Source organism: Mus caroli, chromosome 1 (assembly GCF_900094665.2).
Source record: "Mus caroli chromosome 1, CAROLI_EIJ_v1.1, whole genome shotgun sequence".
Lineage (NCBI taxonomy): Eukaryota > Metazoa > Chordata > Mammalia > Rodentia > Muridae > Mus > Mus caroli.
Window position 1 is genome coordinate 152,557,969 of NC_034570.1, and position 16,015 is coordinate 152,573,983.

The 16,015-nt window shown below is 44.9% G+C and overlaps 2 protein-coding genes across 10 annotated transcripts in view; one reads left to right on the forward strand and one right to left on the reverse strand.

The window, feature by feature from the left end:
* The window catches only part of C1H1orf105 (chromosome 1 C1orf105 homolog), a 40,037-nt gene extending 26,794 nt beyond the window's left edge, over window positions 1-13,243 (reverse strand). Inside the window, exon 1 of one of the 5 annotated variants that reach the window (XM_021158850.1) lies at window positions 13,083-13,243. In XM_021158850.1, the coding sequence (XP_021014509.1) occupies window positions 13,083-13,103 (21 nt within the window). In that variant the 5' untranslated portion in view covers window positions 13,104-13,243. Of the gene's footprint in view, window positions 1-30; window positions 308-13,082 lie in introns of those variants that run through there. The other 4 variants (XM_021158859.1, XM_029481746.1, XM_029481745.1 and 1 more) reach the window with 4 other exon arrangements.
* Pigc (phosphatidylinositol glycan anchor biosynthesis class C) lies at window positions 350-2,823 on the forward strand. 5 transcript variants are annotated; one of them, XM_021158840.2, is made up of 2 exons: window positions 350-435; window positions 1,387-2,823. In XM_021158840.2, the coding sequence occupies exon 2, from the start codon at window positions 1,611-1,613 to the stop codon at window positions 2,502-2,504; it is 894 nt and encodes a 297-aa protein (XP_021014499.1). In that variant the 5' UTR covers window positions 350-435; window positions 1,387-1,610; the 3' UTR covers window positions 2,505-2,823. The 5 variants fall into 5 exon arrangements, with proteins under 5 accessions (XP_021014499.1, XP_021014491.1, XP_021014482.1 ...); XM_021158832.2 differs by having other exon boundaries at window positions 1,400-2,823; XM_021158823.2 differs by lacking the exon at window positions 350-435 and adding an exon at window positions 450-524 and having other exon boundaries at window positions 1,400-2,823.
* Window positions 13,244-16,015: the final 2,772 nt, after the last annotated feature.

Consider the following 16,015-nt stretch of genomic DNA (forward strand, 5'->3'; position numbering starts at 1 on the left):
CCCCCCCCCCCCGCCCCTTTTGGTGAATACCAGAAGCCTGGTTTGGCACCCTATAGGAGGAGGGCTTGGATGCGTGGAAAGTCCCTTGGCTGAGAGCCTGTCAACACATGTCATGGTAACCTTGCAGTTACCAGTCTTCCACCAGCCCCGCGACTCTTCCTGCCTTCCACACCCCGTGAAGTAAGTCCCACTGAGGGATTTGCTTCCCAGGCTTAGCATTCCACTTGGAGCAGATTGCCCGGAGAGAAGCAATCAGTAGAGGGCAGCAGTGACCTCGCGGAGTGGCGTGTCGGGGCCGGACGCTTTGGCCGCCTAGTGCGGCGGACCCGGAAGTGCTCCTGCACAGTAGTCCCCTTCCAAGCCCGCGTCCCGGATGTAGAAGTAGCTGGGCGGCCGCTCTTCTCGGTCGTGTACCCCCTAAAGAGCTTGGTGCAGGTGGGTTCCGGCGTCCTTCGCTGCGAGCGCTTCCGGCTGAGCCAAGGCTGGGGCCAGAGCGACAGCGGCGGGCGGGGCAGGCCGGCTGGGTGAGTGGTAGCCCAAGACCCTTCCCGGCTCTGTGACGGGGACCTTTCAAATCCCGAGGTCCCAGTGCGTGAGGGCCGACTCCAGGGTGTACGGCTTTTAAAGCAAAGGTCTATCCTAGCCTCCACGAAATACAGAAGGTCCGGCAGGAAGTTCTTTCTCGAATTTGCTGAATGACCTCTGTGTGTCCGACTGGGATGGTTGTTTTCTTGATCCTGCGCTACAGTTTTGCTGTTTCAGTTAATTAGGATGATATAGCACTTTAAAGGATAGTAAGTTCAACTAATGAACAAAAAAGATTTGAGTTTGGGCTAAAACTTGGTTTGGGCTAAAACTGTAGAGATCATGCCCTTTTGTATGGTGCAGGCTATTGTCATTAGACCGATAACTTATTCAGATACCTTTGGGAACCTGGTAACTGCTATGGATGGATTCTGTCCCTATAAATTTGCGTAAGTTGCAAATATAATCATGCAAAAATAGTACATACCTTAGAGTGTATGAACGCCCAAGTTAAGACTGGCTTAGAGAAGGACGACCAGAAGCAGAGACTTTGACACTAGACTTTTGTAGGAGGTCTGGCTCCACGCTGTTAGCCTGGGACCTAATACTCTACTGTTTTGAAACTCAGATTAGGTAAACTCATAACTGGTATTAACTTGTAAGGCTGTGACAGTTAAAGAAGGTGCATAAGACATTTAACATTCTGAGTTAGTGGTGACATGCAGATATCAATTATTAAGACTACACTTTAAAATGTGAAGGTTTAATGCCGCATTATGTCACCAGACACAATTTATCTAGGCTTTCAGTAAGCCAAGTTGTTTTTGATTGTATCTGATGCCAGCTTCCATATACTTACAGTTCTCTCTTCTAGGAATTTAGCTGTGTTGTCCTGACCCTCAGAACAAACTCATCTAATGCAGGCACAGCCTGTACTGAAGGCTTTGTAAACAAGGAAAGTTCTGTAGGGTATCAGCATGGCATTTCCAGAGAGTTCTTAATCTACAGCTTTATCAAGAACCAGAACCCCATGGACGTCCCTGAGGGAGATTGAGCCAACCTGGATTTGAGGAAAGAATGAGATAATGTGTGCTCAACGTGTAACGGACACCCCAGAAGTCAAGTGGCAGAAGGTTTTATATGAGCGGCAGCCGTTCCCTGATAACTATGTTGACCAGAGGTTCCTGGAAGAACTCCGGAAAAACATCTATGCCCGGAAGTACCAGTACTGGGCTGTGGTATTTGAGTCCAGTGTGGTGATACAGCAGCTGTGCAGTGTCTGTGTTTTTGTAGTGATCTGGTGGTACATGGATGAGGGTCTTCTGGCTCCCCAGTGGCTTTTTGGGACCGGACTGGCATCTTCCTTGGTTGGGTATGTTTTATTCGATCTTATCGATGGAGGTGATGGAAGGAAGAAGAGTGGGCGGACCCGGTGGGCCGACCTGAAGAGTACTCTGGTCTTCATCACTTTCACTTATGGTTTTTCACCTGTGCTAAAGACCCTGACGGAGTCTGTCAGTACGGACACTATCTACGCCATGGCAGTCTTTATGCTGTTAGGCCATCTCATCTTCTTTGATTACGGTGCCAATGCTGCTATTGTATCCAGCACCTTGTCCTTGAACATGGCCATCTTTGCTTCTGTTTGCCTGGCCTCACGCCTCCCCCGGTCACTCCATGCCTTCATTATGGTGACGTTTGCTATCCAGATCTTTGCACTGTGGCCCATGTTACAGAAGAAACTGAAGGCGTATACCCCGCGAAGCTATGTAGGGGTCACTTTGCTTTTTGCCTTCTCTGCCTTTGGAGGTCTTCTGTCCATTAGTGCTGTGGGAGCCATACTCTTTGCTCTCCTGCTGTTTTCCATCTCCTGTCTCTGCCCTTACTACCTCATTCACCTGCAGCTTTTTAAGGAAAATATTCACGGGCCTTGGGATGAAGCTGAAATCAAGGAAGACTTGTCTAGGTTCCTTAGCTAATCTAGGGACCTTCATTTCATTATTAAGACCAGCAGAAAGACTTTGAGCCTAACCAGTGTAACGTTTAAAGGCAGGGTCCACTCTTGAAGCAGCCGATTGATCTTGGTGGTAGAGCTGAGATGAGAAGAAAGCATTAAACCACGCAAGGGCTTAGGGGAGGGTGCTTGTCCTTCAGTTATTTTGTGACTGAAAAAGCTTTCTGGTGCTGTTATGAATTATTGTCCTTTATTCCCTGTAACAAATGATGTAATGTGGGTTCTGCTTATTAAAAGAGTAATATCCATTGCATTGTCTAGTAAATAAAAAAAAAAAAAACAAAGGAAACCCTTATTTATGTGTGTATGAGAGAGGGGGTTTGTCTATTTCCAGTATGTATGTCCCACGCATCAAATTCAGGCCCTGGCAACAGGCCTTGACCAGCTGAGCCATCACACTGGCCCTGTCTCATTTTTATGAGAGCATAAGACAAAAGTAGTTTGAAGGTGTGTGTGTGTGTGTGTGTGTGTAAGTGTAATCAGTTGTTTAGCCTTTTCTGTGTGTACTAAGGGACACCTTTATATGTCTAGAGCCCAAATTTGAGAATCCCTGATGGTGGCATCCAGTTTGTTGTCCAATACCACAGAAGTGGTCACTCAAGGAGAGTTACATGCCATAGAAACAAAACGTTAGCGATATGAAAGAAGCTGGAGGGTGAGTTCATCTCAGGCAGTTAGGAAACCAGAGGTGACATTTAATTTACTCGTGGAGGATAGCAGGTGAAAGCCTTTGAGAAACAGATAGGTAATACTAGCAAGAATGGAAAACTATGGAACAAGCAAGTGTGCCCAGTGAGGGCAGCTGTTACCGCTTCAAAAGTGATTGTTTCTACTCAGTTTGGGAGTCATACCTGTGGCATTTCAGAAAAAGTAGACATTGCAGTAACTGTGAATCTGATTCATAATATGAATATACTCTGTAAACTGTCTCAAATCTAATCCAGGGTACAAAAACATTTGCAGGCAAGATACATATGATACAGTCAAAGCACAAAAATGGGGACGTGATGGGATTTAGTCACAGAGATCTGGGGGAGGAACGAAAGAGTGGGAGCTTGAGTCACGGTTCAGCTCGCTGTTGATCCAGTAATTGGGCCCTGTTGCTGGTGATGAGCAATCCATCTTGTCTAAAGATGGGACAAATTGTGAAGTCTGGAATTATCTAACTGTTCAGTTCTCAGTTTTCACCTTTAATATTGAAGACTTGTTGCAATAGATAAGCTGTGTGAAGGGTCTTGAAGAGAGCCCAGCCTGAAGCCCGATGCTAGTGCTGAGCACCTCAAATGCAAAATTCTGAAATCTGAAATGCTCCAGGATCCGCTCTGAAAGGCTTTGAGCACCATTGCTATGCCCTGTGAAAATTCCACATTCTATTCCATGAAATCTGTGCAAAACTATTTAAGAAGTATAAAACTGTCTTAATATGGTATATAAGGTGTATATGAAGTAATTAAGTCTTGTTTTTAAATGGGTCCTAGTTTCAAGCTATCTATGTAAAATTTTCAAAATCTGAGGGAAAAAATTAAAAATGTTTTTGGTATTGAATAAGGGACATTGGAGGTGTCATAACAGTTGGAATGTAGGTTAAATTTGAAGAGGGCAAAGGCACAAAATGAATGAGATACTTTCTCCAGTGGCCGCTTCCATCTGTGAAAGTGGTACTTGCCCTCTGCTTGTTGTAAGTAGTTTCAAATTAGAACTAACAAGCGGGTAGTAGTATAGCATATTACTATACCGTGAAGTAATCCCTTTTTATTTTTCTGGCTTCTCATAAACGCCTTGACGAGGAATTTGAACTAATGCCATTTTTTATGTTTACTGTTATTGGTGAAGATTGTTTCATGATAAAAAAAAAGTGGGTTATTATCCCCCAAGATCACTTACCCTGCTTCCTCAAACCCAAGGGCGCTTGGTTTGGGGGGAAAAAGACAAAGAACTGCCCCATGGAGCCCAGAGCACCCAGGCATTGCCTGTGATGGATTGTACACATTGTGTCTCCAAATTGGCCCGAATTATTCATCATTCACATCAACGGATGGCAGGTGGATGTAACAAGGTATTGTAAAAAAGCTGTGGGGTTTGTTTTTACCTTTTCATGGTTTAATACATTGCCTTATCTGAATGGGTTTCCAGTTGTCGACTTTAGGAAACTCATTGCCAGCGAGCAGAATATTCCAAAAGGTTGAGCCACTCAAGGTAAGAGCAGTGGGGCGCATGACTATGACTGCTGTCATCTCCAGCTCTTTTCTAGCACTTTTGTCTGGAGTCACCCAGTATTCAATCGTATTTGGGGTTCTAGAAGGTCAGTGTGGAAGTGGTGGGGGATGGGGAGTTGTAAGATGCTCTTGAGTTTGAGGGGGAAGGTACAGCAGTGTGTTTGGATACTAAGGGGGCTGAAGGAGAGAAAGTACCACAAGCAGGATGCAGAGTGGATCCATTGTGCGGTCTACAGGGACCTAAAGCATCCTGGTGATGAACAGAAGCTCGGGGTAAGGGGATTATAGGTCTCAGAGAGCTGAGTGCTTTGTAGTACAGGATCCTGCCCTCAATGGCAATCTCAGGGACTTTAAAAAGATAAGCTAAGACACTGTATGTTAGTATTACAGAGCCTGATATACAAGTGAAGTCTAAAGACTGGCAGCAGTCTTGAGGCTGAGCATGGAGAGTGCCTGTGGCAATTCTGGAGAAAAGTGAGGGTCTGGATGGAGAGTCTGGCAGTGGGCAGGGGAACAAATGGGTTTGATAGTGATTTCCAGGGAATTTGCTAACCCCATGTAGAATAGTGGTTCTCAACCTGTGGGCCACGACCCCTTGGGTGCCGAATGACCTTTTCACAGGGGTCACACATCAGGAATGCTGCATATCAGATATTTACATTCCCATTCACAAACAGTAGCAAACGTTACAGTAATGAAGTAGTGACACAAATTTATGGTTGGGGGCTCACCACAAACAGAGGAGGAAGTATATTAAAGGGTGGCAGCGTCGGGAGGGCCGAGGACCATTGATGTAGAGAGAAGGAAGAGGAAGTAGGAAAACCGGAGAGCTGCAGTTATTCTAGCATGAGTGGACTTGTGTGTTTATCAACTCCACATGAATTAACTAATGCGTGCAGGGCGTGGAACAGATAATCCTTACGGGATAGGTTAGCATTTGGGCAGAGGATGAGCCCCACACACTGTGCTTAGAGCCTGCTGCCTCGAAAGTCTAAGCAGAAGGGAGCAGGGTGTTGTATTTGCCATTATTTTTTGTTTTGTTTTTGTTTGTTTGTTTGTTTGTTTTTTACAGTTTAGTTGCCTCACAACTAGGCAATAGAGGAATTAAAAATAGGTGACAGAATGACAAATTGAATAACCCAAATGATAGAAATCAAAGGGACAGGAAGCAGCCTTCTAAAAATTGGAGTAGACACTGGAACTCAGCCCAGAAGGAACACTCAGGACATGTGACCATGACCTATACATTACTAAAGGTCTACATTGCTATAGAGTTCACTAGCAGGGGAATTAGCAAACCTTTCTCAAACTCTGAAAAAAAAGTCAGAGGCTAAAAGCAACTGTCCGCATGTTTGTTAGATTATGTCTTACAGAAGACAAAATGCCGAAGAACACCAGGCTAAGTCTGGACCACATGAAAATATAATTTTCCTGGAATTTTTGCATTTTCTCCAGGAAAAAAATCTCATAGGCCAGCAATGTAAATGGATTCTATAAAGGTGTAGGGAGAATGAAGCCAAAAGTCACGTTTTATTTTTCAATACTGAGAAATTCTGAGCCCTTGCCTGTTGCTACTTGGATGATAAGACTTGCCTATGCCTCATTGGCTTGTGACTGGTCAGAATTCACAAAGAGGAAAAGATTCATCTGACCTGCTCCAGCAATTGCTGAGACCACTGTTTGCCACTTCAATTCAGTTCTCTAGCCAGTCTCAACTTTAGAGCACACAGAAATGGTGTGGGCAGTATATTAACAACTCAGATTTCTAAAGTAAATATTGTTTTTAGGAGGAAACACCAGGGGAAAAAAGTTCAATAGTATTGTTAATTATGTCTCAACCTGTCAAATATTTGTTTACATAAAAAGCCACCGCCCTTCTGCCATTTCGCTTTTCTCCTTGAGCTCTGCTTGTCATTTGTTCTACATTACAGGGAAGGTTGGAGAGGGGTGATGTGAGAGCAAAGATAGGAGGAAGAGGAGGAGGAGGGAGAAGAGGAGGGAGGGGAGGAGGAAAAAGGTGGGAGGGAGGAGGGGGAGGAGGAAGAGAAGGGAGGGGAGGAGGAAGGGGAGGAGAAAGAAGAGGGAGGGAGGAGGGAGGAGAGGAGAGGAGGAGGAAAAAGGGGAGGGAGGGGAGGAGAAAGAGGGAGGAAAGAGGGAGGAGGAGGAAAAAGGGGGGAGGAGGAGGAGGAGGAGGAAGCAGTTTTGTCTATTTGCCCAGATAGAGTTGGTAGCTGGTATAGTTTGGATCTTATCTGCCAGTCAAAGACTCACATGCCTGATCTTTTTGGGCAGTGCTAGAACCTTTGGGGAACTAAAGGTGTAGAAGGAAGTGGAGTCTCTGAGAGTCTGCCTTTGAAGGCCTGCTGGGCCTGCTGCTCTTAGTTTCCCAGCGACTTGAAATGAGCAGTGTTGTTTCTCCATGGGCTCCCTGCCATGGTGTACTGCTTCACCCCAAAGAGCCAACCAGCCTCGGGCTGCACCCGAGTTCAGGGGAAGTCATTTCTCCTTCAGCCTGATCATCACAGGGAATTTTTTTCCCTTCCAGCCATGAAAAACTAAGGTGTCAGGTTTTGGCGTTGGGGTGGAGAGGATCAGGGAGGTGGCAGGGCTGCAGGGATGACAAAAGACTGCTAATCCTGGGCTGTTTTCCCAAGTAGAGAGCTATAAGACACAGGTGTGTCTGTAGCAGCATGAGGACTCCCTGCATGCAGAAAGTGTGCTTGTGTCTGCTACTTTGGATGAGTCCATAAGTACCGTGGACTTCTCAGAAAGCTTTTGGGCAGCTCTGGGTTTCAAAGTTCACGCTGAGAGTGCGTGAGGACTCACGTGAAGCCATCATTTACACCTTCCAAACCAAAGAAAGGCCCAAGGACAAGAAAAAGTAAACAGGTCAGCAGAGGGCATCAGTTACACAGTTATGAGTATTTCAAATCCTTCAAGTAGGCTTGGGACACAGTGCCCTCTTGTGGAAGTTACAGTTATTCCTTTTTGCAATAGCATTTGTGGGTTGAAATTCTTCCTGACTTGTGAATCAAGTACATCTGAGGTCTCCATAAATGCAGGAAGCAAATAGTAAACCAGGGCTTGATTGAGAACAATATCTACATCTTAGAGGCACACGGTGTGTTGTGTGTTCCAGTCACGATGCTTGCATCAGCAGGAGTATACATTATTTTATTCTCATAGCAGCCCTGTCAGGGAGGTTGTTTCCAGCTTACAGTTTAGGAGACAGAGGAGCAGAATGGAGGCAGGCAATTTTCTGAGGCAGGGTTGACAGGTTCGGCCAACGCTCTGCCTTTCTGACAGCTGAGTTGCTTCAAGGGCTAAAGACTGACTGGGAGACAGCTGCTCGGATGCTTCAAATCCTCATCATCTCTTGTATCCTACATTCCCTTCCCTCAACATCTAATGAGGTATCTAAGAGACTGGCGCAATCTCTACGTACTTTAAACCATTAGGTACTTTATATTTGCCTTAGGAGTTTATTCAGTCAACAAATGCTCTTTGTGCCCTTACTATATGGCAGGTATTGTTATATGTGCCTGGGGTATATCTATAAATGAAAGAGCTCGAAGATCCTCAACCTAGTACAGTTCAGCAGGAGGAGACAGACAATGGATATAAATAGAAGGCAGCACCAGTCGTGAAATGGTGAATGGCGGCATTTCAGGCGGCACAACCAGGGAGGAAAGAGGAAAACCAAGAGGGTTGCAAGCCTTAGGAATCAAGGGCAAAAGGTGGATGCAGTGGGGAAGGGTGACCAGCTGTGAACAGCCAGACTCTAAGGATGGAGGGCATACAATTGGACCTAAATAGGAGGAGGTCACATCCTTGAAAAGAGTAGAACTTTAGTATGATGGGTGGAGTAACAACTTGTGTGGGGTAGGCTTGGAAATTGGAGAGAAAGCTTATTGGAGGTTTTGCTTTGAAGGACAGCCAAGGACTGGTACAGAAAAGGAGGGCAAAGTTAAGAAAACAAAACAATGCTGCTTGGTGAGGCTCCTTGACCAGGAGGAGCTACTGGAGTAGGCAAGAGGAGATGGAATGTAACACCCAAATAGAAGGACAGACAGGGAGAGTTGAGCAATTTATCGTTAGCAAGTGGGAAGGTTGGGTACATGGACACAGCTGTTGGATACGGAAGCTAAGGTGAGGAAATTCTTTCTCAGCTGCTTCAGTTCTCTAGATCGAACAGAGGAAGGAGTCAGGTGAGGATTATGAGTGAGGGGGGGGATGAAGGAGTGGAGCACACAGAAACAGCTGAGGGTATTGGGAGGACAGATTACATCAGTTATCCTGGTACCCCGTAGTGCTCCTGGAGTGGTCTGAGAGAGCTTGGCCCCCATAGGCTCATATGCTTGAATGCTTTGTCCCTTTTGGTGGACGGTTTTGGAAGGATTAGGAGGAGTGCCCTTGTTGGAGGAGGTGTGTCACTGGGGGTGGGGTTTCTAAAGTTCTCTTCATGCTCACCCAATCAGTCTTCCTCTCCTCTCCTGCTTCCTGCTTCCTGCTTCCAGAGCCCGCCCTGCCAGCTTGCCACCATGTTTTTCCCTGTGGTGATCCTGGACGAACCCTCTGAGACTGTAAGCAAGGTCCCAGTTTGATACTTTCTTTCATAAACTGCTCTGTTCATGATGTTTAGTCTCAGCAATAGAACAATAAGTTCTTTAAGTACGGTGGTGAGGAATTGAAAATAAAGCCCGCTTCCACACTATGCACCCGTTTATATATTTTTCAGGTCATGTTCAGTTGCATGGTGCAAACTAGGGTAGGATAAGAGTTGGTTTAATCCAGAGTGGTAGATTGGTCAAATGAATCTCAGGGTAGGATGAGGGACAGAGGCTACAGGGTGGTAGAGAAAGTCGGTAGATTGAGATCCAAGAAGTTACCCTAGAAATAGGGATGAGAAGCATAAGCCCATCAGCAGACAAAGTTAACATTAGGGGCGAGTAGCTGAGGTAGGGGAAGGTCAGGGTTGATGGAAGAGCGAAGCTCAATAAAATGAGAGGCAGGAGAGGGTGGATTACCTACACATGTATGTCAAGGCCTCAGAATTAAGACAGAAACGGCACTAAAGTGGCCAGCCGTGAACCAGGGGCTGAAATTACTATGAAATAAGGACACTGGGCTGGAGAGATCCACAGTTACAATGTGTACATTGGGATGTGCTAAAGTCTGAAGTCCTGAGGTTTCCAAGCTAGGAAGAGGAAGGAAGCCTGCCCTGCTCAACTGTAGGAGGGGCGCAGGTGGCATGCTGCTGATTTGGGGGAGACAGGCTGCCGGGATGTGGTGCTCCTAGAGAAAACCCATGTAAAGTAAGCTCGTAGGGTCCATGTCCTGGAGAACATTGCTGCATAGACTCTGAGTTGCATCGCCTGGGCAGTGAGTTAGGTGTTTGGGCACAGCGCGTTGATCTTCAAAGTTTGGGACGAAGAATCTACGGAAGCCTGTGGAGGTTACAGTGAGGAGTGACCTAGGTGTCTAGGAGCTCTGAGATAGCTGATAGAAATGGGAATAAAAGGTAAATGATATCAGTAAGCTTAAGTAGATAGTGTGCTAAGAGTGTTGGGGAGCGGGTAGGGCTGGATTCTGGCGCCTTCTCTGAAGCAGGTCCAGTCTCGGGAGATGCTATGCTGCTTCACTAACAGGACCCATGGGCTCATTTTCTGGGTGGGTGACATGCATTTTTGACTAGAGCCCTTTGGGGAATAATCACCAAGTCTTCCTAAGAACTGTGAAAAATTCAGCAGCAGTGTTTTTGAACATTGTAGAAGCCTTGATTCTGGAAAGGGACCAGGGATTAGCTGAAAGGCAAGGTTTGATGAGGAGCTTTGAACCACGGGCCCGAGGAAACACATTCCTTCTACCACAGGGAGGGCGCAGGCAAGCTGGGCTGCAGGGAGTGGCACATTGGAACCCGCAGAAGAAGGTCTGCTGGGATATGTTTAGGCCAGGCCAGGGTTTTTGGCTCCTTTTTCAGTCCTCAAATCCCAGGTGTCATCCGTGTTGGTTTCCTTCGGGAAACGGCAGCAGTTACCAATCAAATGAGAGCTCCTCTTTCCTCCCACGTGCATTTGTGTGTGAAAAGAGGATTGCGGAAAGTTAAAGCCACAGAAGCAGCGGTTTCCCAACTGCCTAGCATGTGCACAGCCCCCTTCCCAGGCCTGGCTCCGCTCTTTCTTCCCCCCATGGAGAGGTAAGAAAGGACGGGCCTTAGAAAAGCAGTGGGCACCTTGCTTCATGGAGCATCCAGGAGCAGCCTGGGGTTTTCTGCCCCGAGGTTTTCTTTGCCCATACTAGTCCTGATTTCCCCAGGGCTGAAAAAGACACGGTCTCTTGGGGCCACTTAAAAGCTGTTTCTGTTTTCCCAAGCTTGCTGGCTAGCTGCTCGCCACCCTGGGATGGCCTGTGGCCTCGTGCTGAGCCCAAGTTACATTTGGACTCTGGTGAGTGAGAACTCTGTGGGCCTCCCACTCTTTTTAAAATTACCAAATAAACAGATCCTTGAGGCTTCAGGCAGCCTTTGTGTACATAGCTGAAAATACTCTTTTTATGTTTAAAAGAGAAAAAAGGCAGACCGAAGAAACTGTCTTTTGGCTCGAACTTGCTCTCTCTTGCTTTCCACAGTGTTCACGCAGGAGAAAATACTGAGCCCTAGAGCATGAAAGATTAGCTTTCAGCAGTGTACAGCAGTTCAAAATGGTACTTTTAAAAAAACGTGCCGGGGCAGACCCTCCTCGGCGTCTTCTTGGTGACTGTCTTTCACATTTCAAAGGCTCAATGATGACTTCCTTGCATTTGTTCATGGCTGACAGGCATGAGTTTCATTGAAGTTGCTATTGGAGTCTGAAAACTCGATCTGTTTTAAAGTACCCTGAAACCTGATTAAAAACAGTATGGAAGTGGCAGTGCGTGGTTTTACCCCACCAGTAGCCGGCCACCTGTTGATGGCCTTAGCTTTTGTTTGATCTTAAGGTATCGATGATATTGAAATGTAACAGAGGCTTCCAGTGTTAGGCTACAGCATCTGTGAGAACAGCAGGTGTATCGGATGGTGTGAAGGCAGCTGGTTGTGCCCTTCCAGTGCTGCGTGCATTTCATGGGGCAATGGTCTAAGTTCACGGTGGTTTCCCCACACAGAGACTCCAGTTAAAATACAGGGAGTGCAGAATTGGTTTGCTTTTCAGTCATCTGTGTGTGTGTGTGCTGCATGTGTATGAAGCCAAGGCTCAATGTTGGCTGTCTTTTTCTCTTCTCACACATTTTTATTTTTTTATTTTTGGTTTTAGTTTTCTGTAGACCAGGCTGGCCTGGAACTCAGAGATTCTCCTCCTTTAATCCCAGTGCTTCCTGAGCACTGGGATTAAAGGTATGTGCTACCACCACTTTTTGGCTCTCACCTTCTTTTAAAGCAGGGTTCTCACCGATCTAGAGATTATACTCGTTGGCTGGCCTGGCTGGCCTGCAAGCCCCAGAGGTATTGCTGTTGCTGCTTCCTTCATGCTGGGATTCTGGATTTTTTTTTTTTTTTTTGACCTGGGTTGTGAGGACTGGAAGTATGGTGGTCATGTTTACACAGCGTCTCTCCTGCCCTCTGTGTTTCAGCAATCTTAACTCCCTGTGTGGTTCATCTAAAAACTGGATTTATAGTTGGGCAAGCATCCATCCTTATTTCTATCATCATTATTTGTTGAGTTATAAGATACATATTGGCAAGGAAAATATTATCTTCAAGCCATGAAAAGAAGGGGCCTTGGGGTCTATCACACTCATTAAAATGTCCTAGTCGGTACACACATAGCAGTGTTTCCCTCCTAGTCTTTGTTATGGTTTGAACAAGAAGTGTCCCTGCAGGCCCATGTGGGGATCCCATGCCTGGATGTCAGCTGGGATCTGAAGAAGTAATTGGACCTTGAGATAATCCTTGATAGGTTCATAATTGATGGCCTTATTAGAAGGCGATGAAGAGTAGGAGGGAGGGAATCGTGGGACATGCCATGGAAAGACATATGCCGCTACCTGTCCCTTCTTGTTGCCTCCTGGCCTCCACATTGGAAGATGAAGGTTGGAATAAAGAATTAATGAGTTAGCTGAGGAAGTGTATCTTATGAAACACCTACATACTATTAACAGTATAGACACATTAACAAGCCTTAGCATAGTTTAATGCTATCCTGCCTCAACTCAGGCCCAGAGCAATGGGTTCACCCAAGCTTGGACTGAAATCCTTTTTGTGTTTGTGCATATGTTTCCGGAGGTTGACATAATTTATTTAGTGGTGAAACTCCAGAAGAACTATTGCTATTAGAAGTTCTAATTTTTCCTACCTTTAGCTCTCTTTTTTCCATCTCTCTGATGTTCTCAGTTTTTTGAGCTGGGAACTGGAGAACACAGATACCTCTCTGTGCTGTCAAGGGGAGACTGCTATAGTACCTCTTGGTTAGGCACCAAAGCAGGTGGGAGACCCCTCCATACTTTCAACACCAGGATGCCTGTCTCCAGCACTTGAATGACTTAGAATCTTGCAGCATGTATTAGGAATGAGACCTTTGGGTTTTGATTGGCTGGAATGCATCCCATTGTTCCTTTGTCCGAAGTCACAATTGCTACCTTCTAGAACATTAGGTCAAGGTTGGAGCAAATGGATTAATGCTGGTCAAGATCTCAGCTAGCTGCATCAGCACTTGAATCATTAATACTTTTTCCCTAGGAAGATGACCAAACCTTTTCTCTTATCATAACAATATGTGATAACTGCTTATTTGGTTATTTTGCAAGCTGCTTCTTATTCTATTGCTTCTAGGGTGCTCCTGCTGACTAAGATACTATTATAAGTCCCAGAGACATCTAATACATAGTGAGATGACTATGCAAGGAATATTGTGGTTTTTAAAAGAATTACTGACCCCTCTTGACCATCCTGAGTTATAGTTGATCTTGAAGACTGTCCTTTTGTCCAACCTGGATTATAGTCGATCTTGAAGACTGTAATACCTTTCCTCCTCTGTCATACATGGAGGATGAAGGGAGATGTGAGGACAGAAAGCTAGAGATGGTTGAGGAAGAGTATATTATGAAGGAAATGAAAACCATATGCAGTAACCACAGGCCAGTGTATCGTCATAGCATTTGCTTTGACTCCAGCCTCTTCTCTTCCCACCACAGACTCCCTCCTTTTTTTCTTCTGTCTATAAAATAAGAGAACACACTTCAGGAGACTAAGGCCATTTCATTTTGATACAGTTGGAATTTTACTTTCTTCTCATTCACTAGGTCAATTCAAATTGTAAATGTCCAAATTACATAGATATCAGGTAAAAAGTAAGTGTGCATTTCAATTTTGGACAAAGTGAAAAAAATACCAAGGACTTGAAGAAAGTTAGAAGCAAAAGCTTGCTTGCACTGGCAACACTTCGCTTGGCAAAGGGTTATAAATCAACCCTGGACTATTTACTGTGCCTGCAGGTGTAAGGATCTATCTAGTAAAGGATACTGTAAAATTCATGGGACTGGAAAGATGGTTCAGTGTCCAACAGTATTTGCTGCAGGAACATGAGAACATGAGGTCCTATCTCAGCACCCATGTAAAGAGCCAAGTGTGGTCACATGCTTGTGTGGAACTCCAGTGCCGTGAAGAGCAGAGAGAGGAGGATCCTTGAGCCTGTTGGCCACCAGCCTAGCTCCAAGTTCAGTGAGAAACTCTGACTGAAAGGAATAAGGTGGAGAGTGATAGGACGGGATATTAGGATGTCCTCTGGCCTCTGAGAGTTCATACACAGATGCACATATATGAGTATCTACACATACATACATACATACATACATACACACATAATTATCAAATGATGTAAGGAAAGGCAAAAGGAGCAGTGTCTATATTATTTCACACCAGTTCAGTCACCCTGGGTTACAGGAAAGCCAGCAGAATGCCTTGGTTTACAGCCTTCAACTTCTTTGCCAGTAACCCTGTTCATTAAGCAACCTTGGATACAGCAGAAGGCAGGTAACCCAGGGTGTGCAACTTGAAACCTGAGAAGCTGGCTTACATTTCTGAGTGGAGAATTTAATTCTTAAAAAATGATCTAAGTGGCTTTCGTGGTCCAAAGAAGATGGTTTTAATGATGGGGTCTTCTCTTTAGAATGAGGAGGTCCTGCCCAGATGGTCTGCATGCCTGCCTTTGCTGGGATCCCCCCAGGTCAGATGTAAATGGGACCCTAGTGAAGTGAACGGAACAGAGAGTCTAGAGACTCATTCGCTCTCCCGATGTGTGGTGTCCTATTTTAGGGTGAAAGGCGGCATTTTCACAAGGGCCCCCACCGGAGAAGGAACAGCTACTTTTCAATCCAAACCCTGTCCAGTGCATCTCTAAAATAGAAGATCACAAATTAAATAAAAATTTACTGGCAAAGCTGCCACACAGCTGGCAGAACACACTCCATTACTTTAAAAGTAAGCATTCTATTTGTATTAATTTCCTTCGGGTGGAGGCAACAGTAAAAAAAAATACTATGGCCTAAAATTTTAATATTATTGTTATTATTTTAAGGACAGATGCATTAAAAAGTTTTCTCTTCCCTCAAGCATCTACTTATTCACTTTCTTGGGAACTTTACCAACATCTTGAAGAAATTGCCTGAGGTGCCCACCTTTCTGTTCTTTATCACGCGTGTATTTTAAGCACCACTATTTTTCTTCTTACCCCTAAATTTGTCAGACAGAATATGTGAGCTTATGTGTTTCTTCTGTGATATTCTATGTTTTTTTAAATCTTCTATATTAGCGTTAGGAAAATAATATCATATTTTGGTGCAGTAGCAACTATTGATATGATTTTTGAAGGCAGGTTGAAATGATTCAGACTTCTGTGTCCTTTTTAGATTCTAGATGTTCATTCTCTCTCTCTCTCTGTATTCTGTTGAAAGAAATTTCATTAGCTTATTGTTCAATTCAGTACAGTATTATTCTCTGTCAAAGAGTATCTGAAATCACAGTGGTCTAATAATGTAAATATTTCCCTTTCAGTTCCTAATATATGAAACTCTACATTTTTCAGGAGCTGTGTATGGTGTTACATGCTAACTTCAACACTTAGTGGGTGGGTACAGAATCAGGAGTTCAAGGTCAGACTTGGCTATATGAAACCCTGTCTTAAAATATTCATTAGAAAAAAAACCAGGCTAGACAAATGTGTTTCACCTTACCTGGCATTAGTGTAAGTAGATTATATTTAATTTGGGTCATTATTCTATAGGAAAAGAA

Bases quoted from the DNA above. Each gene is read 5' to 3' on its own strand.
- Pigc (XM_021158840.2), top strand. From the start codon at position 1,611: ATGTGTGCTCAACGTGTAACGGACACCCCAGAAGTCAAGTGGCAGAAG.